Below are 16,165 nucleotides of genomic sequence, written 5' to 3' on the forward strand. Positions count from 1 at the left end.
CTAAATCAGGTCTGACAGATGAGTGGGGACTTGGAACAGGGGTAAAGTGGGGACTTGGGGTAGAGTGGGGACTTGGAACAGGGGTAAAGTGGGGACTTGCAGTAGAGTGGGGACTTGGAACAGGGGTAAAGTGGGGACTTGGGGTAAAGTGGGGACTTGGAAAAGGGATAAAGTGGGGACTTGCAGTAGAGTGGGGACTTGGAACAGGGGTAAAGTGGGGACTTGGGGTAAAGTGGGGACTTGGAAAAGGGGTAAAGTGGGGACTTGGGGTAGAATGGGGACTTGGAACAGAGGTAAAGTGGGGACTTGGAAAGGGGTAAAGTGGGGACTTAAAGTGGGGACTTGTAAAGGGGTGGGGAAAGTGGGGACTTGTAAAGTGGGGGGTAAAGTGGGGAGGGTAAAGTGGGGACTTTGTAAAGGGGTAAAGTGGGGACTTGTAAAAAAGGGGTAAAGTGGGGACTTGTAAAGGGGTAAAGTGGGGACTTGTAAAGGGGTAAAGTGGGGACTTGTAAAGTGGGGACTTGGGGTAAAGTGGGGACTTGGAAAAGGGGTAAAGTGGGGACTTGGGGTAGAATGGGGACTTGGAACAGAGGTAAAGTGGGGACTTGGAAAGGGGTAAAGTGGGGACTTGTAAAGGGGGTAAAGTGGGGACTTGTAAAGGGGTAAAGTGGGGACTTGGAACTTGGGGTAAAGTGGGGACTTGGAAAGGGGTAAAGTGGGGACTTGTAAAGGGGTAAAGTGGGGACTTGTAAAGGGGTAAAGTGGGGATTTGTAAAGGGGTAAATTGGGGACTTGGAAAAGGGGTAAAGTGGGGACTTGGAACAGAGGTAAAGTGGGGACTTGTAAAGGGGTAAAGTGGGGACTTGGGGTAAAGTGGGGACTTGGAAAAGGGGTAAAGTGGGGACTTGGAACAGAGGTAAAGTGGGGACTTGGAAAGGGGTAAAGTGGGGACTTGGAAAGGGGTAAAGTGGGGACTTGGGGTAAAGTGGGGACTTGGAAAAGGGGTAAAGTGGGGACTTGCAGTAGAGTGGGGACTTGCAGTAGAGTGGGGACTTGCAGTAGAGTGGGGACTTGAAACAGAGGTAAAGTGGGGACTTGGAAAGGGGTAAAGTGGGGACTTGTAAAGGGGTAAAGTGTGGACTTGTAAAGGGGTAAAGTGGGGACTTGTAAAGGGGTAAAGTGGGGACTTGGAAAAGGGGTAAAGTGGGGACTTGGAACAGAGGTAAAGTGGGGACTTGGAAAGGGGTAAAGTGGGGACTTGTAAAGGGGTAAAGTGGGGACTTGTAAAGGGGTAAAGTGGGGACTTGTAAAGGGGTAAAGTGGGGACTTGTAAAGGGGTAAAGTGGGGACTTGGGGTAAAGTGGGGACTTGGAAAAGGGGTAAAGTGGGGACTTGGAACAGAGGTAAAGTGGGGACTTGTAAAGGGGTAAAGTGGGGACTTGGGGTAAAGTGGGGACTTGGAAAAGGGGTAAAGTGGGGACTTGGAACAGAGGTAAAGTGGGGACTTGTAAAGGGGTAAAGTGGGGACTTGGGGTAAAGTGGGGACTTGGAAAAGGGGTAAAGTGGGGACTTGGAACAGAGGTAAAGTGGGGACTTGGAAAGGGGTAAAGTGGGGACTTGGAAAGGGGTAAAGTGGGGACTTGGGGTAAAGTGGGGACTTGGAAAAGGGGTAAAGTGGGGACTTGCAGTAGAGTGGGGACTTGCAGTAGAGTGGGGACTTGCAGTAGAGTGGGGACTTGGAACAGAGGTAAAGTGGGGACTTGGAAAGGGGTAAAGTGGGGACTTGTAAAGGGGTAAAGTGTGGACTTGTAAAGGGGTAAAGTGGGGACTTGTAAAGGGGTAAAGTGGGGACTTGGAAAAGGGGTAAAGTGGGGACTTGGAACAGAGGTAAAGTGGGGACTTGGAAAGGGGTAAAGTGGGGACTTGTAAAGGGGTAAAGTGGGGACTTGTAAAGGGGTAAAGTGGGGACTTGTAAAGGGGTAAAGTGGGGACTTGTAAAGGGGTAAAGTGGGGACTTGTAAAGGGGTAAAGTGGGGACTTGGGGTAAAGTGGGGACTTGGAAAAGGGGTAAAGTGGGGACTTGGAACAGAGGTAAAGTGGGGACTTGTAAAGGGGTAAAGTGGGGACTTGGGGTAAAGTGGGGACTTGGAAAAGGGGTAAAGTGGGGACTTGGAACAGAGGTAAAGTGGGGAATTGGAAAAGGGGTAAAGTGGGGACTTGCAGTAGAGTGGGGACTTGCAGTAGAGTGGGGACTTGCAGTAGAGTGGGGACTTGGAACAGAGGTAAAGTGGGGACTTGGGGTAGAATGGGGACTTGGAACAGAAGAAAGACAAGTAATGGAGAGACTGTGGACAGAGAGGGAGCAGAGCGAAGAGTAACAGCCAGATATGGAAGTTGGACAGACTGACATTCTGGCAACATTTTGTCTCCAGTGGCGTCCAAAGATGGAAAAAGTGTGTAGGGTCTCAAAAAAAAAGAGAAGAGATATGAGTCTGGCCTCTCTCGCTCTCTGTTTCCAACAGATGAAACAAACTCTGTACATCTGTCTCATCTTTCTTTTTTGGTTGCCCCTGAAAATGCCCAACTGAACACCCTCTCCCTATCCTTCTACCCCCTCTCCCTCTTTCTCTGTTCCTCTCTCTGGTTAGCTCTGACACTCTGGTCAGCCTCGGGGTGGAAGAACAGAGGGACTGTAGTATGGGTTTGTAAGAGGAGAAGGGGGAGGGAGGGAGGGAGGGAGGGAGGGAGGGAGGGAGGGAGGGAGGGAGGGAGGGAGGGAGGGAGGGAGGGAGGGAGGGAGGGAGGGAGGGAGGGAGGGAGGGAGGGAGGCTGTCCAAATGTTAAACTGGAAGGTGGAGAGGTCTATGGAACAGACAACAATACAACTAGGATCTATGGTGGGAGAAATGGGAAAGAAAAATAAATAAACAAAAGTCAAAAGAGGAACAGGTCAAGAAGAGAAAATTATGGAGAACTTGAAATGAACCTGTAAAATTGACAATAATCCCAAAACTGCTAAACCACTTCAGAAACAACATGTCATTTCATCAACAACAACAAAAAAGACCATACAATGTAGGCCTATTAGCATTGGGTGCTTGAAAACGATGGACCTTTTGGAGATACAGTAGGGCAAAAAAGTATTTAGTCAGCCACCAATTGTGCAAGTTCTCCCACTTAAAAAGATGAGAGAGGCCTGTAATTTTCATCATCGGTACACTTCAACTATGACAGACAAAATGAGAAACAAAAAATCCAGAAAATCACATTGTAGGATTTTTAATGAATTTATTTGCAAATTATGGTGGAAAATAAGTATTTGGTCACCTACAAACAAGCAAGATTTCTGGCTCTCACAGACCTGTAACTTCTTCTTTAAGAGGCTCCTCTGTCCTCCACTCGTTACCTGTATTAATGGCACCTGTTTGAACTTGTTATCAGTATAAAAGACACCTGTCCACAACCTGAAACAGTCACACTCCAAACTCCACTATGGCCAAGACCAAAGAGCTGTCAAAGGACATCAGAAACAAAATTGTAGACCTGCACCAGGCTGGGAAGACTGAATCTGCAATAGGTGAGCAGCTTGGTTTGAAGAAATCAACTGTGGGAGACATTATTAGGAAATGGAAGACATACAAGATCACTGATAATCTCGATCTGGGGCTCCACGCAAGATCTCACCCGTGGGGTCATTTGGATGATCCAGAAGAAGATTGGGAGAATGTCATATGATCAGATGAAACCAAAATAGAACTTTTTGGTAAAAACTCAACTAGTCGTGTTTGGAGGACAAAGAATGCTGAGTTGCATCCAAAGAACACCATACCTACTGTGAAGCATGGGGGTTTCCACGTCATGCTTTGGGGCTGTTTTTCTGCAAAGGGACCAGGACGACTGATCCGTGTAAAGGAAAGAATGAATGGGGCCATGTATTGTGAGATTTTGAGTGAAAACCTCCTTCCATCAGCAAGGGCATTGAAGATGAAACGTGGCTGGGTCTTTCAGCATGACAATGATCCCAAACACACTGCCGGGGCAACGAAGGAGTGGCTTCGTAAGAAGCATTTCAAGGTCCTGGAGTGGCCTAGCCAGTCCCCAGATCTCAACCCCATAGAAAATCTTTGGAGGGAGTTGAAAGTCTGTGTTGCCAGGAACAGCCCCAAAACATCACTGCTCTAAAGGAGATCTGCATGGAGGAATGGGCCAAAATACCAGCAACAGTGTGTGAAAACCTTGTGAAGACTTACAGAAAACGTTTGACCTCTGTCATTGCCAACAAAGGTATATAAAGTATTGAGATAAACTTTTGTTATTGACCAAATACTTATTTTCCACCATAATTTGCAAATAAATTAATTAAAAATCCTACAATGTGATTTTCTGGATTTTTTTTTCTCATTTCGTCTGTTATAGTTGAAGTGTACCTATGATTAAAATTACAGGCCTCTCTCATCTTTTTAAGTGGGAGAACTTGCACAATTGGTGGCTGACTAAATACTATTTTGCCCCACTGTATGTGTGTATGTGAATCGACATCACCAAACAGCCATCCCACTGGGAAAAGACGTCAATTCAAAGTCTAGGCCCTATTTCACATTGGTTCAACTTAATTTCACTGAAATTACGTGGAATCAACCAGGGGAAATAAATGGGGTAAAGTTTTGTATGTGGACCCGAATGATGACGATTTTATTGAGAAAACGAACTAGTGTGTTTAGTTATGAAGCTAAATTATTAATAAATATACAGTAAATTGGCATGTGGATGAGGAAGCGAATGTTTGGAAAACTTGCTCAAGTTAAGGAGCTGGTGAAGGGAGAGTGTTGCATGTGATATGGTATCACCACCTTACAGAATACCGGCCTTAAGATATAAGGAGAAAAATACGAAGAAAAAAAGAGGAAGAAAAAGTATCAATCGATAGGGTTAAATTATTCATCGTCATTAATTATCGATCGCTCTCCGCTGCCGGCTCGTCCGCCGAGCGCCAGAGTTGAAAGGAGGGAAAGCGCGCTTTATTAAAACCGGCTCGAGCCTCATTGTTTCATGTCCCGCGGCAAAGAAAAAGCTCGAGCTTGGCTCTACCCGTGCCAGTGAAAAATCCACACAGACGCACACACACATTGCCCCCCTTTGCGTTTTCCCTCTCTCCTTGCTTGCTCTCTCTCTCTCTCCCGACGCGCGGGAGAGCTTTGGGGAGCCTAGTACGGTGTTCACGGGGCGGCTGTGTCTCGCGTGGATCGATGAGGGATCAATGGCTTGCGCTGACTAATAGCCAGAGAGCGCCTTTGATCTCGCGGCAGAGAGATCAAAACCTGCGCGAGAGGGAAGAGAGAGGGAAAGAGAAAGAGGAAAGAAACTGCTCTGGCGAGCGGACCTTAAACTTCACACAAGCGGAGACACGCATATTCACGTCTAATACTCACAAAAAGACACACCCACATACATGATTACATCTACAAACATATATACGAAATATATTTAATGATCAGGAAATTTCACAGAGTTTGATTAACTGCAAATGACTACTTCCAGATGCAAGGTGTGTGGGTGTGGTTTTGTTTTACTATCCTTGTGGAGACCAGACAAAAGCAGACATTTCGCGGGGATACAATTAGAGTTAGGGTTACAATAAGGGTTAGGTTTAGGGTTAGGTTTACTTTTAGGGTTGATGTTGACTCTTTCAGACAGGGTAAGACAGTGAGAAGGGGAGATCCATCTGTTGTTTCTATAGAGCAAATCAGTGACCTATGGGCTCAACTTCACCCTATCCTAAAGCTAAACAGGGAAGGTGTGTGTGTGGGGGGGGTAACAAAACCTATCAAACTTGTTCATGAAAGACAACTGTTTTATGGAAAAATCAGACATTTGAACATAATATTTTCTTTGTTGACCAGAATGTAGCCTATTTAAATCTTGCATGGTGGTTTGTCAGATCAGGGGATTAAAATGGCATTCTACTTCCTATAGTGTGCACTAGTTTCAGCAGTGCCTGGTTGAAGGTAGTGCACTTCAAAGGGAAAATGGTTGCATTTTGGACGCAGAGGTTATGGGATTCAGAGGTCAAAGGTTAGCAGAAAAATGACACCTTTAACTCCATCCTGAGGAGACCAATACTGTACCGCCCTGCTTTCAACACCTATCTTTAGATGCATGGTGATAAAAGCTGCCGTTGTCGATGATTTCACCCCATGAGGAGATGCACTTGTTACAGACCCTTCTCTCCTCCTTATCCTTCCCTTCCCTGCTCTCTACCCCCCTATCTATTTATCCCTCCTCCTCCCTGGTCAGTGAGTTACTCTCTCTATCGCTCTCACTTCCCGAATTAACCACTCAAGAAGTCACCACCGACTAAATCAATAGCTCATACATAAACCCTGCTATAATCACTCCCCCACTTGTCTGTCTGTCTGCCCCTCCCTCCATGTCTCTCATCCCCCTCTCTGTACCCCTTCACTCTCTCCTCTCACACTCTTCTCTTTCTCATCCCCTTCTGTGTCTCGCCAAGTCACTCTCTTTATTTCTTCCTCTTCTTCCTCTTCCTCTCCCCATTGTTCCATCAATACTGTATTGTATTACCCACTTCTATATTCAGTCTCCTCTTTTGTTATGATGAATCTAAAGATCCCTACTCTCCCTCCCTCCATATTCTGATACATACCTGAGCACCACACACACACCACCACCGCCACCACCATCATCCTCACAAAAATGACTGGCCTAAAATGGACTTTGAGAAAAAGCAACATGAGAAATAAAACACAACAGCAAACGCTTCTCTAACTGTCAATTAAACCGATTCCTGTCACACTTCTGAAAGCTCAACTACAGATGACAATCTATCTCAGGTGCGGTGCTTGTTAGCCCAGTATTGTACGGGCGTGTAATACACACTAATGATCAACCGAACTGAGGCAGGCGGTGTTTCACCGTGTTAGTGTGTCAAGGAGCCATCAATATTATATTATGTCTCATGTTTAACTATGAAACACAAACAGTTGTTTTGGGCTTAAAGATATTGTATTGCCAAAGGAGCCATGTGCAGACATCCACATGCACAAGAAAAAAAAAAAAGAATTTTAAAATTACACACACCCCTCTTTTCCCTCCTCTCTCTTTCTCTCTCTTTCTCTCTCCAAGTCTTTGATTCGCGTGTGGTTTGATCTGTGAGAGAGCGAGTTTTGTAAACACATTTTTCACGATCATATAGCCATGGGCAAGGGGAGAGCGAGGCGAGGAGGAAGGAGGGCGGGAGTGGGAGCACAAACACGCCGGGAAGGGGGAGAGGGACGTTTAATGAGCGCGCGAGATGGAGAGATGGACTGACAGACATGCATGCACTGACTGACTCAAATACCAAACCAACGAACAGAGACACACACACACACACCAGCAGATTGCCTTTGCCAAGTATAGCATCAGAAGGGCTGACGAAATGTGAGGCAACACCGAGAAAAACAACTTGTTTTATTTTTCCTTATCGCTAAAAGATGACAATGTATTCCCAAATTTGACATTTCCTGACACTGAATTCAACAAAGTCCGAATAAAGCAGGAGAGAGAGATTTCGTTGTACGGGTCAACAACAACAAAAAACAGCTAAAACTGATTATGGGTAGAGAAATAAAGCTGAACACAGACGGCACCGGTGTGAGCTGAACTAATAAAAGGGCGCACTCTCATTCCTTTTTCACTTCATTTTAAAATGTTCTCCCAGACCGGCATCTGGGGTTCCTAATTCGTTTAGGTTCGATTGCTCCGGCAGTAATCGTGCTAACCCGTCGCCTCTACCGACTCCTCTCCACGGGACGCGCCGACCGGAAGAGACTTTGGATCCGTATCAGAATAGAGCAGACAGGTGCAGAGGCACAGACACAAAAATTCAGCAATGCATTACATATCTATTTAAAAAATAACATTCAGCAAATTATATGAATATTAAATACAGGCATAATAACCAATCATAACGATAATGATAATAATACTTATTATGATAATAGTAAGCTATTAATATAATAATACAAATAATAAGGACATTATAAGTAAATAAAAAGGCTAATACCGGTAACCCAAAAATAGTTTTTTTTATGGCTATAATTACCTACATTAAGCAGAAAGACTAAAACTGAGAAGGCCAATGGTCATCCTGCATACTGCCTTGGTGACCGAGCCGATACCATTTGTTTCTAAACAGTTGTTGGTAACATTTGTTTCTATTTTAGTGTTGAACTATGCTCATTCATTTCAAGCGTTTTGAAATACCCCTCATCGTTTATTTATTCTAAAAGCACTCCCCGCTCAAATCCCTCGCGCCAGTGGTTAAAATGATATTATTTTCATTTCTCCGTTACTTGCTTTTTACTGTTTTTGAAAAAGAAGAATAGCTGGAAGGAGTGAAGTTGCTTGTCAGTATGGTAAATTGAGGAGGTGTGTGTGTTTTTTCCTCATATTTACTTTCTTTCTTCTCGCTCTTTCTCTCTCTGTCTCTATCGGGGGAATTGTTCTCAATGTCCACAAACACATCGCAAATACCCGCCGGCCCCAACAGCATCGATTTCTAATTAGACGCCAGGATAATCGTTGGAGAAAGAGATGAAAAAAGGAAAGAGGAATAGCAAGACGGGCTAAATAAATATATAAACGAATTAGACGCGGGATTAATTGAATGAATATGAGCATTAAGAAATAAATAATGTTGGATTTATATATAGCTCGCCAGTTAGATAACAAAATGCTTGATTGACTAAGGAAATATCATGAAGGGCTAACAACCAAGGGACCAATTGTAATAGTGACAGGATGACAACAAAGTATCTTTAATAACGGGGTTCACTTATATGTTTTCATGGCTCTCTACATAGAAAAAAACTAGCTATGGTAAAACATGTGAACCCTGAAAATGACTGGTCTGGATAAAGAACACCGTGGTGACAATGACATGTAGTTAAACCACCCCAACCCATACAGTGGAAGAAGCATGACATCAAACATACACTATATGATAATGGTAGCTATTTATTTCCAAATCACCCAAGATATTTGATATCGATTCAAGGGCACTTGGCAAATAAGTCCACGAGTCATGCCAACTGCTGTTACTGTTCCCTACTTGACATAAGAGCTCATCTTTGGATAGTGGAGGACATTTTCAAGCCCATGTTGTGCTCATGTTGGAAAAGGAAAGGATATGTACTACAGCCCAACCTCGGTGCAACACTGGAGCACTTGGCTCTCAACAGTTGCACTTTCACCCATTCAATACACTTCCTTGGATACCAAAATGAACAGTGACAACTGTCCATAACTAGTACAAGGTCATACAGAACATAAATGATTCAGATTACACATAAACAATGCCGATGCCATGTAAAGTACAGAAAATACCCATAACAAGAGTTATTGGGTAAACTTAGTTGTTTAGTTCATAATGGTTCATATGAAAAGGCAACATGGGAAACTAAACCTGGACCTAAAGGCACAACTATTGAACATCAAGAACTTCTGTCTTCCATAAACCTGTCTCATCTTCCCACTAAATCTTCCCCTCCCTCCCTCCCTAGTTCATTCACTCTCTCCTGCTCTTGACAGTGTGACAAGGGGTTAGTCGAAGGGCTCAGGTAGCTCGTTTACTTTAATTAGCGTTTCATCATCTGCAGAGCAGCTCCCTACTCTTCAACACGTACTCTTTCATGCTGCTCCCTCTCTCATCCTGTTTTCTATCCATTCATCTCCCTCCCTCCCTCCCCCTCCCTCCCTCCCTCCCCCTCCCTCCCTCCCTCCCTCCCTCCCTCCCTCCCTCCCTCTCCCTCTCCCTCTCATTTTACATCTTCTGTCACAGCTCTTTCCCCCCCCTCTCCCTTTCTTATCTTCCATCTCCTGCTCACTCAGGCATACAGTAATATTTCAAGCACACATCCAGTACCCACTCTTTTCCTTCATCTGTCTCCTCTCTTTCTCCTCTATTTAGCTCTCTTTTCCTCCGAGTGCCCCCTCTCCATCATCAACCTCCATGATCACCTTGTTCTCTATCTGTCCTCAGTTCCCGCCTTTCCTCTTTCTCTATCTCCCTCCTTCCCTCTCTCCTCCGTACACTCCCTGTGTCATAATGATGGTGATTAAGTACAGAATTACAAAGAGGGCCAAAGCAGTGAGTGCCCTGCCCCAAACATCAACACAGACCATTCATCTCTCTGCCACTACCTCCCAACTCTGTCTAACACACTCCCTCCTTCTGCCAAAGTCCTCTCTCTTTCTCTCCCTCTGTCTGTCTCCATACACCACCCCTATTCTTCACCTGCTGTATCACTCCTCTCCTCCTTTATTTCAAGTTGCCTCTTCGTTTCCTGTATACTTTTCTACGTTTTTTTCTAAATCCTAGGCTATTACTCCTTCATTTAATTCGCAGCCCATCCATATCCCTCTCGTGTCCATTATTTCATAGTTAAACATTGTGTGACGAATGTTGAGATTTGTTGCAATGCAAACAAGATCTAAATTCTAACAGACCTTTTAAAATTCGTAAAGATTTCGATCTAAAAAAGTATGAGAGAGGGAAAGTGTTGTTGTTTTTTTTCAGAAAGAGAGTCGGACAGTAATGGACCTTTGTTAGTTGTTCATTTCTTTCTTCAACTTTCTTCAACCGGATTGGCCGCCGCCGGTTTGGGCTATCGGTTTGTTCTTAGTTCTTAGTCTTGTCTCATTACCGCAGCTTTTGCAAAAGCGAAACGGCGGGTTGAACTCCCCCCAGAACCGTGCAGACAGGTGTTTTTCCTCTTCATTAACCCCCCATCCCTTCCATCGCCTCCTGTCTCGACGCCCTGACTCGATCGTTCATGTTTACCGAAAGTAGCACTCTACAGATGAATACGAAGGGAAATTTGAATAGCCTACATGTCTGAATGTTGAAACAACAAGCTCATAACATCAGTGAGCTATATCAATTATTTAACGGATACAAAAATAGTGGTAACATTTAGTTTTTTTTGTGTGTGTTTGATTTATAGGCATGATGTTTGATAAGTATCAACGAAGTCAACGCATCTTGTGCATTTTCACCATTTATGAATAAATGTTCTCCATTTTGACATTATTATTATTATTATTGTTATTATTATCATTATTACTGTTATTAATAGTAGTAGTAGTAATAATAATAATTCCTATTACTATTATTATTATAAGCCAACCCCTAATTTATTTTCGTTCCTTGTCTGCCTAGTGATGGTTAAGCTCTTCAAATATTCTATGGACAATATTACAAGCATAAATGTGTTTGCTTGTTGGTTACATTTTACTGGCCTGGATTACAATGACATGTACAATTCGTAATTCTATCGAAACAGTAGCCTAGAAAAACGACCATAGGAAGATCAAATTGGATACATTATAATTGGTAGGCTAAAGAAACGCAAGTCAATCTTGGGAAATTGTTTCTTAAAACTTTCTTAATTTAAAAGCAATTGAAAAATTCACCAGCTGAATATCCACATAAGACCGTACGTGATGCCATTGAACGAGACCCGTGTGCCTCAAAAAACAACCTCAAAGTAAAGTAGCCTACCCGAAGGGAAGGGGTGTGGTCTGAGACAAGTATAGGGGTTCTAGACACAGCGTGAAGCACGATGATAGTTTAAACTGTTTAAAACACTTACAGTGGTTACTGGATTTTCAGCCTTGTGGGGTTGAGAACGTGATCAAACCCACCATACCCGTGGGGAACCGAGAGGTGGGAGCTCCCATACAAATTGATAAAAGTAAGAGAGCGAAAGCAGAGCTACGCTGTCCTCACAATTCGCAATACACTTACTAAAGAAGATTCCATTTGAGACCCCCCGGGGGAACTAGGACTGCAGTGCTATGAGATGGGAGTTGTAGTTTTAGGGTCATCTTGATTAAACCTGGACACTTTGACAAACTCGTTGATGAACATGGAAAGCGTGTAATGTAAAAATGACAACATGTGTATTCATAACGGCAATAAATGATGAAACAGCGTGAACAGTAAAAAAAACATGGAAACACAATCAATGTTGTGGAGAGCTGAAATTCCTAATATAATCACGATGTATAATACCCAGATCATCACTATCAAAATGAATCTAGTACCATTAATCATATTGATAATCCTATCATGGAAGACAAATCAACCACCCGAACCACTGCCTGTTCACCCCGCTATCATCCAGAAGGCGAGGTCAGTACAGGTGCATCAAAGCTGGGACCGAGAGACTGAAAAACAGCTTCTATCTCAAGGCCATCAGCCTGTTAAACAGCCACCACTAACATTGAGTGGCTGCTGCCAACACACTGTCATTGACCCAACTCCAGCCACTTTATTGATGGGAAATGATGTAAATATATCACTAGCCACTTTAAACAATGCTACCTTATATAATGTTACTTACCCTACATTATTCATCTCATATGCATACGTATATACTGTACTCTACATCATCAACTGCATCCTTATGTAATACATGTATCACTAGCCACTTTAACTATGCCACTTTGTTTACTTTGTCTACATACTCATCTCATATGTATATACTGTACTCGATACCATCTACTGTATGCTGCTCTGTACCATCACCAATTCATATATCCTTATGTACATATTCTTTATCCCCTTACACTGTGTATAAGACAGTAGTTTTGGAATTGTTAGTTAGATTACTTGTTGGTTATCACTGCATTGTCGGAACTAGAAGCACAAGCATTTCGCTACACTCGCATTAACATCTGCTAACCATGTGTATGTGACAAATACAATTTGATTTGAAATTGGATTTGATTTGATTTGAAATCATTCATTTCTACATTGCATATTCATTCATCGATATCCACAAAGAAATGAAACCTCTCTCAGAAGTCATTTTGATAGCTATAGGTATGATAGCCTTTCCTTCTCTCAGTGCACTACTGACTATTCATTGACCAACTGGCTTTGTGTCTGGCTGTGGGTGTGGTGTAACTGTGTGTGTTGGTGTAACTAAGTGTGTTTGTGTAACAGAGTATGTTTGTGTATCTGTGTGAGTGTGTTGGTGTAACTGAGTGTGTTTGTGTAACTGTGTGTATTGGTGTAACTGTGTGTATTGGTGTAACTGTGTGTGTTGGTGTAACTGTGTGTGTTTGTGTAACTGTGTGTATTGGTGTAACTGTGTGTATTGGTGTAACTGTGTGTATTGGTGTAACTGTGTGTGTTGGTGTAACTGTGTGTGTTGGTGTAACTAAGTGTGTTTGTGTAACTGTGTGTATTGGTGTAACTGTGTGTGTTGGTGTAACTAAGTGTGTTTGTGTAACAGAGTATGTTTGTGTATCTGTGTGAGTGTGGTGGTGTAACTAAGTGTGTTTGTGTAACTGTGTGTGTATTAGTGTAACTGAGTGTGGTTGTGTAACTGAGTGTGTTTGTGTAACTGAGTGTGTTTGTGTAACTGAATGTGTTTGTGTAACTGAATGTGTTTGTGTAACTGAGTGTGTTTGTGTAACTGTGTGTGTTTGTGTAACTGTGTGTGTTTGTGTAACTGTGTGTGTTTGTGTAACTGTGTGTGTTAACCCTGTCCCTCTGAACTCCTATGTGACTGTGGCTCCTCTCTGTACTGATTCCTCTCAGAACTCTTTTTTTCCAGTGAAATCAAAAGACCTTTACTACTCACACACACACACACACACACACACACACACACACACACACACACACAGCATGCCCGCCAGCCTGGCCCCCGTCGGCCCTCGCCTCTGTGCGTGTCAAATGGAATCTCCACCTCAGTGCGTAGTACACCTGCTGTGCCGGCGTATAATACGCTGCATACAGTGAGCCTCGATGACGGATTACTGAATTAGACCAATAATGACAACTGACACTACTGTTACCGCTCCCTGAGCCACCGGAGAGAGAGGGGGGCAGAGAGAGAGCAGGAGAGAGAGAGGGGGGGGGCAGAGAGAGAGCAGGAGAGAGAGGGGGGACAGAGAGAGAGCAGGAGAGAGAGGGGGGCAGAGAGAGAGCAGGAGAGAGAGGGGGGGGACAGAGAGAGAGCAGGAGAGAGAGGTAAATAAAGAGCAGAGAGGGAGAAATACACAGACTGAGAGGGAGAGAGGGGGGGGGACAGAGAGAGAGAAATAATAAATACACACAGGGAAAGGGAATGAAAGACAGAATGAAACAGGAACAGAGGAAGTCACGGATGGATTTGGGATTCTATTTCTGTGTTGTTCAGTAAAATAAATAAGTTATGGCTCGTTCCAGGGGAACTCTTCTCCCGCTGTCTCGCACTCACCCGTCCTCCCCCCAAACCTGCTTGCCATTTGTAAAGGAGGGGGTGAGGCAAGAGTTGTCCCATGCTGCAGGGCTGGAGTCAATTACATTTGAATTCAGTCAGTTCAAATGAGATACATTGAAATCCAAATTATGAATTGAAAAGTGAGAGGGAGACAAAATGAAAACATGATGATCCATTAAATGAATTTCAATACTTATTTTGAATTGACTGAATCCAGAAGAAATGGATCTAAACGGGGCCTGTCCTGTCTAATGTGTTTAGAAATAGTTCATGAGTGCACCTAATAGGCTTCCGCTCCAACCCCATAGAGTGCAGGATGCCAACCCCACATAGCTCCCCACGCCCAGCCCTATGCCCAGCCCCACGCCCAGCCCCATGCCCAGCCCCACATCCAGCCCTATGCCCAGCCCTATTCCCAGCCCCACGCCCAGCCCCACGCCCAGCCCCACGCCCAGCCCTATGCCCAGCCCTATGCCCAGCCCCACGCCCAGCCCCACGCCCAGCCCCACGCCCAGCCCCACGCCCAGCCCCACGCCCAGCCCCACAGCCCCACGCCCAGCCCCACGCCCAGCCCCACGACCAGCCCCACGCCCAGCCCCACGCCCAGCCCACGCCCAGCCCTACGCCCAGCCCCACGCCCAGCCCCCCACGCCCAGCCCCACGCCCAGCCCCACATCCAGCCCCACGCCCAGCCCTACGCCCAGCCCCACGCCCAGCCCCACGCCCAGCCCCACGCCCAGCCCCACGCCCAGCCCCACGCCCAGCCCTATGCCCAGCCCCACGCCCAGCCCCACGCCCAGCCGCCCAGCCCTATGCCCAGCCCTATGCCCAGCCCCACGCCCAGCCCCACGCCCAGCCCCACGCCCAGCCCCACGCCCAGCCCCACGCCCAGCCCCACGCCCAGCCCCACGCCCAGCCCCACGCCCAGCCCCACGCCCAGCCCTACGCCCAGCCCCACGCCCAGCCCCACGCCCAGCCCCCCCAGCCCTGCCCAGCCCCACGCCCAGCCCCACGCCCAGCCCTATGCCCAGCCCCACGCCCAGCCCCACGCCCAGCCCCACGCCCAGCCCTATGCCCAGCCCCACGCCCAGCCCCACGCCCAGCCCTACGCCCAGCCCCACGCCCAGCCCCCCAGCCCCACGCCCAGCCCTATGCCCAGCCCACGCCCACCCAGCCCCCCTATGCCCAGCCCAGCCCCAGCCCCATGCCCAGCCCTATGCCCAGCTCCACACCCAGCCCCTGCCCAGCCCCACGCCCAGCCCTATGCCCAGCTCCACACCCAGCTCCACACCCAGCCCCATACCCAGGCCCATGCCCAGCCCCACACCCAGCCCTATGTCCAGCCCCATGCCCAGCCCCACACCCAGCCACACACCCAACACCAGGTCTCAGCTGAACAAGCTAAAGCTGCTCCATGAGGATGAGATGATGAACTCCTACAATTCAAATTAATACATGAGCTCTCTCACTCTCCCTCTCTCTCACACACACACACACACACACACACACACACACACACACACACACACACACACACACACACACACACACACACACGCACACACACGCACATCACCAACGCTTCAAATTCAGTGACTACTTGTGTGAGAATGGCTAATATGGAAAGTAATAGAGAACCGCTGATGAGCACTGTATCTAGATCTTCCTATAGAGAAAAGAAAATCACCTTTATTTAACCAGGTAGGCCAGGTAAGTTGAGAACAAGTTCTCATTTACAACTGCGACCTGGCCAAGATAAAGCAAAGCAGTTTGACACATATTACAACACTGAGTTACACATGGAGTAAAACAAACATACAGTCAATAATACAGTAGACAAATAAGTCTATATACAATGTGAGCAAATGAGGTGAGATAAGGGAGGT

General features: G+C 45.8%; 2 protein-coding genes across 5 annotated transcripts in view; one reads left to right on the forward strand and one right to left on the reverse strand.

Moving 5' to 3' along the window:
- Positions 1-16,165, reverse strand: part of LOC118371280 (ETS domain-containing transcription factor ERF-like) — a 56,403-nt gene that overhangs the window by 20,309 nt on the left and 19,929 nt on the right. The gene's annotated exons all lie outside the window — the stretch shown is intronic.
- Positions 10,109-15,697, forward strand: LOC127914238 (uncharacterized). The gene is made up of 2 exons (XM_052489099.1): positions 10,109-10,150; positions 14,588-15,697. The coding sequence occupies exons 1-2, from the start codon at positions 10,109-10,111 to the stop codon at positions 15,695-15,697; spliced, it is 1,152 nt and encodes a 383-aa protein (XP_052345059.1).

This window comes from Oncorhynchus keta, chromosome 31 (assembly GCF_023373465.1).
Source record: "Oncorhynchus keta strain PuntledgeMale-10-30-2019 chromosome 31, Oket_V2, whole genome shotgun sequence".
Classification (NCBI taxonomy): domain Eukaryota; kingdom Metazoa; phylum Chordata; class Actinopteri; order Salmoniformes; family Salmonidae; genus Oncorhynchus; species Oncorhynchus keta.